Source organism: Perca fluviatilis, chromosome 12 (assembly GCF_010015445.1).
Source record: "Perca fluviatilis chromosome 12, GENO_Pfluv_1.0, whole genome shotgun sequence".
Lineage (NCBI taxonomy): Eukaryota > Metazoa > Chordata > Actinopteri > Perciformes > Percidae > Perca > Perca fluviatilis.
Window position 1 is genome coordinate 26365853 of NC_053123.1, and position 9403 is coordinate 26375255.

The 9403-nt window shown below is 41.2% G+C and overlaps 1 protein-coding gene across 2 annotated transcripts in view; it reads left to right on the forward strand.

The window, feature by feature from the left end:
• Nucleotides 1–8052, forward strand: part of rnf17 (ring finger protein 17) — a 59119-nt gene extending 51067 nt beyond the window's left edge. The window contains exons 33-38 of one of the 2 annotated variants that reach the window (XM_039817850.1): nt 234–344; nt 783–906; nt 1501–1636; nt 1858–2044; nt 7501–7640; nt 7800–8052. In XM_039817850.1, the coding sequence (XP_039673784.1) occupies nt 234–344; nt 783–906; nt 1501–1636; nt 1858–2044; nt 7501–7596 (654 nt within the window). In that variant the 3' untranslated portion in view covers nt 7597–7640; nt 7800–8052. The remainder of the gene's footprint in view (nt 1–233; nt 345–782; nt 907–1500; nt 1637–1857; nt 2045–7500; nt 7641–7799) is intronic. The other variant, XM_039817851.1, reaches the window with a different exon arrangement.
• Nucleotides 8053–9403: the final 1351 nt, after the last annotated feature.

A 9403-nucleotide genomic window follows, 5' to 3' on the forward strand; every position in this document is an offset into this window, starting at 1 on the left:
TGAGCAAGCTATGTGCAGTTTTTATTGATTGATTAAGTCTAATAACAGTTGCCTCTTGTCGCCCTTTGGGGCGTCACTTTAGCTAAAAGAAGATTTAAGCAGCATGAATAAACCAGTGAAGTAAACCATAAAAGTCAGATGATTCACAAAGTCTCATGTTGTGATCCTTGTCTTTACCAGACATGCACAACGCTGCAGGGTGAGTGATTTTAATGCAGATGCTATGTCTCCAGGGTCTAGAGGACCCAGAGGAGCAGATGCTGGGGCCCTTTATCTACCCAAATCTACCACAGGAGGGAGAGCAGTTTCAAGTCAGGGTCAAGCACCTGTTGACCCCCAACGAGGTAACTACTAACAACAGAGATAACATTATCTATTTAAAAATGTTATGTACTTACAGTAGTACCAATGAACAAACAAGTTTTTACTGATGACAGGAGGCTACTGTTAAAATAATTTTAGGTGATAAAACTGAGTCAGTTGAGTAAAGGATAGATGTGTATTGTAAGAATCACTTAAACATGATTGATAGGTCCAACTACATTGTGCCATCTTGTATAACATTGTAACTGTAGTTCCTTTTGAGCCGTCCAGGGTAATTTTGGACACTAGAATTTAATAGTTTTGTCAAAATCAGATCACTTTGATCAGCTGACAACAAATTGCACATTGCTCTACAACTGCAACTAAAAAGTATTTTTTATTATTGTTGACTGTCTATAGTCAGTTATTAACTCTTCATAAATTAAGCTAAACTGAAGTTTAAACTGTCTGTCCTGCAGCTGTTCCTGTGGCCTTTGGAGGGGGAAGCTGACGTGGAGGTGGATGGAGAGACTCTGGAGGAGGCTCTGGCCAGAATCAATTCAAACCGCCACGGTCTGCAACAACTCACCAACTTCTGTCATGGTAACATTTCACTGTGTTCACTGCCTGTGTTTCCAGGCATGGATGGAGCTGTTCAAAAAATATTTAAGGCTTACCGTAATTCCTCAAATAAAAACCAGGGCCTTTATTTACCTTAACAGCAGAAGGTACCAGACTTTGATTTGAAGCAGGCTTTTGTTAGAGGCAGGCCTTTATTTCTAATTCCATCTGTTTGATAAGTATAACTGTTTTAAATGAAAAGCCATAGCGTTCCAGTGGACAGAGATGATTCATTTTTTAAGAAACATTTGCAAAAATATCACCATATACAACAACAGCCAGAAAGGCGACAAAGCAATTTGGGTCCTTTTTATTTGAGGAATTATGGTAGTTACCATAATATCAGCATTAGGGCTGTCTCAAATACCTTTTTTTTTTTTTGTGTACACCTATAATACTAGGTCACGCACTGATGTGCATGGTCACATACTGAAATGTTTCTGTTGTAAAGAGTAACTCTGAGGTTTTGTCTTGTTGCTTTTACTAGACCACAGCAGACAATCACTGGAGTCGCAGACATTTCTGTGCAGACTTCAGTAACTTGGACAGACCTGATTTTATGCTTGTGGTTTCCAGGCAGTCCCTGTTTGGCAGAGTACAGTGATGGGAAGTACTACCGGGCCAAGCTGAGCAAGTTCGCCAGCATTGAGCCCCTCATGCTCCTGGTCCAGCACGTCGACTTTGGCTCTGACGACACTCTGCCCACCAGCAAGTATGAACTTCACACAGTGCAGGAGTACAGTTTTATTTAAATATCCATATTTAATTATTTTATATACACTTAACAAGACTAAAAGTCCACATGTCAGTACACAGACCTACAAGTGACATAAAAGTGATTATTGGAGAACTTATTAGAGGTATTTGTTTTCCCATAAATTCACTCGGGAGCTTGAGAATGAAAGAATCTGATGTTCTGTCACTTCCTGTCAGGCTGCGTCAGATGCCGGCTAAACTCCTAAGGTTTCCATCGCGGGCACTCAAGGTCAAGGTCGCTGGCTTCAAGTCTCCGAGTGTGAACAAAGATGGAGACGTGCTGCCCTACAGCCCCGGCTGGAGCGTGAAGGCGGCAATGGAGATGATCGACATGTTACACGGCCACATTACAGCCTCTGTTGTGGTAAGAAACCCAAAACATCACTGTTGTATAAATAAAGAGCAATCATTATGTTTCACTGATTTTCATTTGGATTGGACGATAGTGACCTAAAGGCACCCTATGGAGTAAACCAATGTCATATTTACTTTCCGTCGAATGTGTGTCAGCATGTTCGACACTTCTCCTTTCACATCAATTCAATTCAATTTTCAATTCAATTCAATTCAATTCAATTCAATTTTATTTATAGTATCAAATCATAACATAAGTTATCTCGAGACACTTTACAGATAGAGTAGGTCTAGACCACACTCTATAATTTACAAAGCCCCAACAATTCCAACAATTCCAGTAATTCCCTCAAGAGCAAGCAGTGCGACAGTGGCGAGGAAAAACTCCCTCTTGGGAAGAAACCTCGGACAGACCCAGGCTCTTGGTAGGCGTTCTGACGGAACTGGTGGGGTGTGATGAACAGTGGCGATAGTAGTCACATTAATAATGGAACAGTGACTGGATGTAGCGGGAAGCTGCAGGGTTCAGCAGGACGCAGCATGACATTGCAGGGCATCGCTGAGCTCAGCAGGGAGTGCAGCAGGACCACGGCGACAGCTGCAACCAGGGTCTTGGTGCCAACGTTCTCCAAGGAAATACGCTGGGGGAAAAAAAAAGCATAAGGACTCCGGGGAGTAAACTCCCCAGAAGCTAGGATTAGTAACAAGCATTTCTGGGATGGGCTGCACACAAATAGTAATAGTAATAGTAACAGTAATAGTAACAGTAATAGAAAGGGAGAGGAGAGAGCAGCTCAGTGTGTCAAAGGAAGGAAGTCCCCCGGCAGTCTAGGACTATAACAGCGTAACTATAACAGGTAACTAAGAGAGACAGGTCATAAGGAGAGGTAGCTTTTTCGGGCTTAGAACTCTCCCCCTGCCGAATCTGGCTTCGCTCGGCTGGCCTCCCTCTACTTTGTTATGTATTATTAATCTAACAATTATGAAGAGAAGCAGTTGGGCCAGTTAGGTGAACACTGCAACTCCTCACTCCCTAACTATAAGCTTTATCAAATAGGAGAGTTTTAAGTTCATTCTTGAATGAGGTGACAGTTTCTGCCCCCCGAACCCAGATCGGGAGCTGGTTCCATAGGAGAGGAGCCTGATAACTGAAGGCTCTGGCTCCCATTCTACTTTTAGAGACTCTAGGTACCACCAGTAACTCTGCATTCTGGGAGCGCAGTGCTCTAGTGGGACAATAGGGTATTAGGAGCTCTTCTAGATATGATGGTGCTAGACCATTTAGAGCTTTGTAGGTCAAGAGAAGGACTTTAAACTCAATCCTGGATTCAACAGGAAGCCAATGCAGAGAAGCTAATACAGGAGAAATATGATCTCTTTTCTTAGTTCTTGTGAGAACACGCTGGCAGCATTCTGGATCAGCTGGAGAGTCTTAAGGGACTTATTTGAGCAACCTGACAGTAGGGAATTACAATAGTCCAGCCTGGAAGTAACAAATGCATGGACTAGTTTTTCAGCGTCGTTTTGAGACAGGATATTCCTAATTTTGGCAATGTTACGAAGATGGAAAAGGCTGTTCTTGAGGTTTGTTTTAGATTGGCGTTAAAGGATATATCCTGATCAAAAATAACTCCTAGATTTCTGACAGTGGTGCTGGAGGCCAGGGCAACACCATCCAGAGTAGCTATATCTTTAGATAATGAAGTTCGGAGGTGTTTAGGGCCCAGCACAATAACTTCAGTTTTGTTAGGGTTTAACATCAGAAAATTATAGGTCATCCAGGATTTTATATCCTTAATGCACTCTTGAAATTTTGCTAGCTGACTGGTTTCGTCTGGTTTGATTGACAAGTATAATTGGGTGTCATCCGCATAACAGTGAAAGTTAATTGAGTGTTTTCTAATAATATTGCCTAGAGGAAGCATATATAAGGAGAATAGAATTGGTCCAAGCACTGAGCCTTGAGGAACCCCATGGCTAACTTTAGCGTGCACTTGGAGGATTTATCATTAACATTCACAAATTGAGATCGATCAGAGAAATAGGACCTAAACCAACTCAGAGCAATTCCTTTAATGCCAACCAAGTGTTCCAATCTCTGTAACAGGATTGAATGGTCAATTGTGTCAAATGCAGCACTAAGATCTAGTAAAACAAGAATGGAGACAAGACCTTTGTCTGCAGCAGTTAAAAGGTCGTTAGTAATTTTCACCAGTGCCGTCTCTGTGCTATGATTCTTTCTAAATCCTGATTGAAAGTCATCAAATAAACTGTTGCTATGTAGAAAATCACATAACTGATTAGCAACCACCTTCTCAAGGATCTTGGATAGAAAAGGAAGGTTAGATATAGGTCTATAGTTTGCTAAGACCTCAGGATCCAGGGTGGGTTTTTTCAAAAGAGGTTTTATCACAGCTACTTTAAATGACTGTGGTACATAACCTGTTAATAGAGACATATTGATCATATCTAGTAATGAGGTGTTAACCACAGGTAATGCTTCTTTGAGTAGTCTCGTTGGATGGGGTCCAAGAGACAGGTAGATGGCTTAGCTGAGGATATCTTTAACAATAATTGTTGAAGATCTATAGGATAAAAGCAGTCTAAGTATATGTCGAGACTAGTCTTTATTTCTAACGACCTTGCGTTTAAAGGTGAACCGTTAGAAGTTGAGTGTAAAAGGTGATGAATTTTATCTCTAATTGTTGTAATTTTATCATTGAAGAAGCTCATGAAGTCATCACTACTCAGAGCTAGAGGAATAGATGGCTCAGTAGAGCTGTGGCTATCTGTCAGCCTGGCGACAGTGCTGAAAAGAAACCTTGGGTTGTTCTTGTTTTCTTCTATTAGTGATGAGTAATAGTCTGATCTGGCCTTTCTTAGGGCCTTCCTATAGGTTTTGAGACTTTCTTGCCAATCCAAACGAGATTCTTCCACCTTGGTGGAACGCCACTTACATTCGAGGTTTCGCGAGATTTGTTTTAATTTGCGAGTTTGGGAGTTATACCAAGGTGCTAGTTTCCTTTGCTTCATCATCTTCTTTTTCAGGGGAGCGACGGAGTCTAAGGTCGTCCGTAGGCATGTCGTAACACCGTCTACAAATGCATCAATTTGAGAGGGACTGAGGTTAACATACAGGTCCTCTGTTATGTTAAGGCATGACATAGAGTCGAATGCTGTTGGAATATCTTCTTTAAATTTAGCTATAGCACTGTCAGATAAGCATCTGGTGTAGGAGCTTTTATCTAATTTAATATAATCAGGTAGTAAGAATTCGAAAGTGATTAAAGAATGATCTGATAATACCGAATTCTGCGAAAATATTATTAAATCCTCAATTTCAATACCATATGCCAGCACAAGGTCGAGGGTGTGGTTAAAACAGTGCGTCGCCTTGTGCACACTCTGACTGAAACCGATTGAATCCAGTAATGAGTTGAAAGCAGTACTCAGGCTGTCATTGTCAACGTCCACATGGATATTAAAATCACCTACAAGAAGTACTTGGTCTGATTTAAGGACTAAACATGATAAAAACTCTGAGAATTCAGATAAAAATTCAGAATACGGACCTGGAGCCCTGTAAATAACAATGAATATAATTGGCTGTAATGTTTTCCATTTTGGATGTTGAAGATTAAGAACAAGACTTTCAAATGAGTTATAATGTAATTTAGGTTTAGGAGTAATTAGCAGGCTTGCATCAAAGATGGCTGCAACTCCCCCTCCTCGGCCTGAGCCTCTAGGAATTTGAGTATTAATATGGCTGGGAGGAGTGGCTTCATTTAGACTAACATAGTCTTCATGGCCCAGCCAGGTTTCAGTAAGACAAAATAAATCAATTTTATTGTCTGATATCAACTCGTTTACCAGTACTGCTTTAGAAGACAGAGATCTAATATTTAATAGTCCACATCTAATTTTCCTATTTTGTTCTATTGCAGTAGTTTTAATTCCAATTAGGTTGTTAAGTATAGCGCATCTTTCGTTTACCTTTGATTTAACCGATCTGAGCCGGGGGACAGACACCGTGCCTACAACGGCGGCACATGGTCCTTGTCCTATACACCACTCTCTCTCTCTGTTGCTGCCCGGGAACATGCAGCGGGGGGGGGTCTTCCAGCTCTGGCGTTTCATTGTCACTCTACATACTGTGACAGACACACGCCAATCAAACCACCCCCACTCCCCCGCTGCGCGCTGTTATACAGGGCTCCAGACTAACTTTTTTCACTAGGAGCACAGTGGCCCCAACTGAAAATTTTAGGGGCACACACCGTAAATCAACATGCTAACCAAATATTCACATTTCTACTAATTTCCACTGTATTACTAATAAATAAATTACAATATGCTGTTTCAAATTCAGTGTCACTTTTGAAGATGCAACATAGAAGATAAAGTGACCGCCCCATCGCTGTCATGACAGTAAAAAAAATACATATTTTGTTTATTATTGTATTTGTATATTTTATTTTCATCATGACCGTTTTTAACTGCTCCTTAATGTTTCATGTAATGCACTTTGAATTGCGTTGTTGCTGAAAGGTGCTGTAGAAATAAAGTTGCCTTGCCTTCATACCTCAGCCTGTCAGTCAGTCACCAGGGCATTGAAACCACTGCTGTGCCTGGCTGCTCGTCTCCGAGGAAGTGTAACCTCAACAGCACCGCGACCGCTTTCGGCTCGCCATTAATATCATATCGCTGCAAACGCTGTCTGCGTGAAGTTATGAAACACGGTAACCACACTTGAAACCACTTTATCGGCATTTCCGTGACTCACTGTGACTTCAACAAAACTGCAGAGCCGACATAGTTTGCATCGTCTGCAGCTCTGCGTATGTGTGTTTGTGTCAGAGCTCTGCTCTCTGTCAATTTTCAGAGAGGACAGATAAGCTTGCGTTTACGCGCTCTCAGGTACCGAAATTTCAACGTTTAACGTGTAAAAAAGGGGGGCAAATTTACTGGTCGCACATGTGCGACTGGATGTAAAATTCAGTCGCACACTCAAATTTTGGTCTTAAATTGCGACCATTTGGTCGCAGTCTGGAGCCCTGTTATACGTTCATCTCCAGTGAAATACAGACACACTTTTACACCGTACAGCTGTCAGCATTTTAACTGTTTACTCCAGCTGCTAGCTAACGGTAGGCTAACGTTACCTGCTGCCAAGTGTGGTGTTAACTAGCGTGACATGCGGCGATGTTTAGGTTGCCTCGAACGTCCATTTTGGATCATCAGAGAGAAGCGCAGGCATTTCAGTGGCACCAAAATCCACGTTGCAATTCGGTCCGGTCTGCAAAACCTAGTTAATTGAAAGAAGTCAAAGCACCTGCATACGTGGATCTCTATTGCCAACACCCAGTTTATTGTCTCACCTTTGACCTCACAGACCTTTTGTCAAGAGTGCGAGACATGACTTTCCAGTGTCTTACTGCCTCCATGAGCCCCTTTTTGTCTGTCCAGACCCAGGACCCAGAGCTCACCGTGCTGCTGTACAACGAGAAGGAAGAGTTGGTCCATCTGCCTCTGGTGAGCAGCGGACTGGCTGAGTTTGAGTGAAGCGGAGTGGAGACCATCTCCTCAACCCACAGGGTACAGTTCATGTACGTTTTCAGCTTTATTTCAAAGTGCTTTTTAAAATGTTGCTTCATCTGATCTTAAATGTTATTTTTGAGGCTGATTTGTAAAGCTCAGATTTAAAGTTAAAATGTATAAAACATTTCGCTGCTGTTAAATAAATTCCCAATCTCGTCTTTCTCCAGGTTTACTCACGGATATCCTGTTTTGGTATCTTGATTTCACTCTGTTGTGCTATTTGACTGCCATTTTTAGTTTTTACATGTTGCCGTAGTCTTTACATTCAGTAATCCTACAGGGCAGTGATTTATTTTAAGTTTGGCTGTTGTGTTCAAGTGAGCTGTGTTGACTTTGCACTTTGTTTTCTATTTATTTGACTCAAGTTAGACAGACTTGCCTGTGTGAAGGTGAAGATTAAAGTCTTCCAATGCTGTCCAACCTTTCTGCATTGTTTTCTTTCATTAACTCTTAAAGCTCTTCCCCAATAAGATGTCCAGACCAGAGGCCCGTTCCAGAAAGCAGGTTTAGTGAAAACTGAGTTTGTTAACCCTGAGATGAGGGAAACTCTGGGTTTTCCGTTTCAGAAAGAGAGGTAACTTAACCTCAGTCAGTTACTATGGTAACTGAGTCTGTGAACCTAACCTGATCGGGAGCAGGTTTTCTTCAAGAAACCTCGAAACTGAGAAAAAAAACCTTGCGTTTCTCTCATTCGAGGGAGGAGACTGAGAGAAACTCATTTCCTCATTCATTCAGTCTGTATCAGACGCATTTTAAAGCAGTTTATCTGCATGAATAAAAAAACGTATTGGTTTATGTTAGGCAGATTATAAAACGTTTTTTTCTCAAACATGTCATGTCCTTTTGTCGATGATCCCGTTGATTATTAATTCAGAGTGTTTATGTCAGGAGATGATAGAGTCCTGACTATAGATTTATTTTCATTACCACATAACCGATTTGAGAGGTATTTTTTAATCACAGTCCATTAGATATGTAGATACCTTATTCGTCCTCATATCACTAACATCCACCATCATGGACAGGCTTTAACCAAGCAGATTCTTTGTCGCATTACGTTTTTTGGAAACAGCAGTTTTCTTTAGAACAGTGTAGCGGATCACACTGTAATAGTAAAGCCACTGCATGCAGAGCCGTCAGAAAAGTGTGATCGCTCTGAAACGTTTTTTAAACGTTTTTGTAGTGTTCCCTGGACACAAACCAGTGAGAGCCATTAAAAGAAATAAATGATTATACATTATAGTTCTGTTAATGATCATGGTGCTGCAGCCTCAGAATGGGATTAGTAGGCTAGTAGTTTACTCTTTCGCCTGCAGGATTGCACCTAAATGAAATTATAGGTGTAATACAATTACAGTTATCAGAATCTGAAATACTTGAATAATCCCAGGGGGAAATTATTTTCGTTTCACCAGTAATATAAGTTAACTGATTAAATATGAAATGAATACACTGTTAATGCGTACGCATTGACTCGAGCAGCAATTTTCTCCCACACCAATTCTCTTTTGCAGCAGCAACCGCTGTCTTGCTTATTTAACGAAATGCATGTTCAAACCATAGACTGTATATTATTAGCAGTCTATGGTTCAAACCATAGACTGTAGGTTCAAACTCGCTGTTTGTGTGCATGAGTATTTACACCGACCAGTTTGTTTGTGGTTGTTGCCATGGTGAATCGTAGAATCATGGCTCCATTCATGCTGCCTTTTTATAGCGGTGGTGCACTCGCGTAACCCTGAGTGAACCTACTCCGAGTTGATTGAACCAA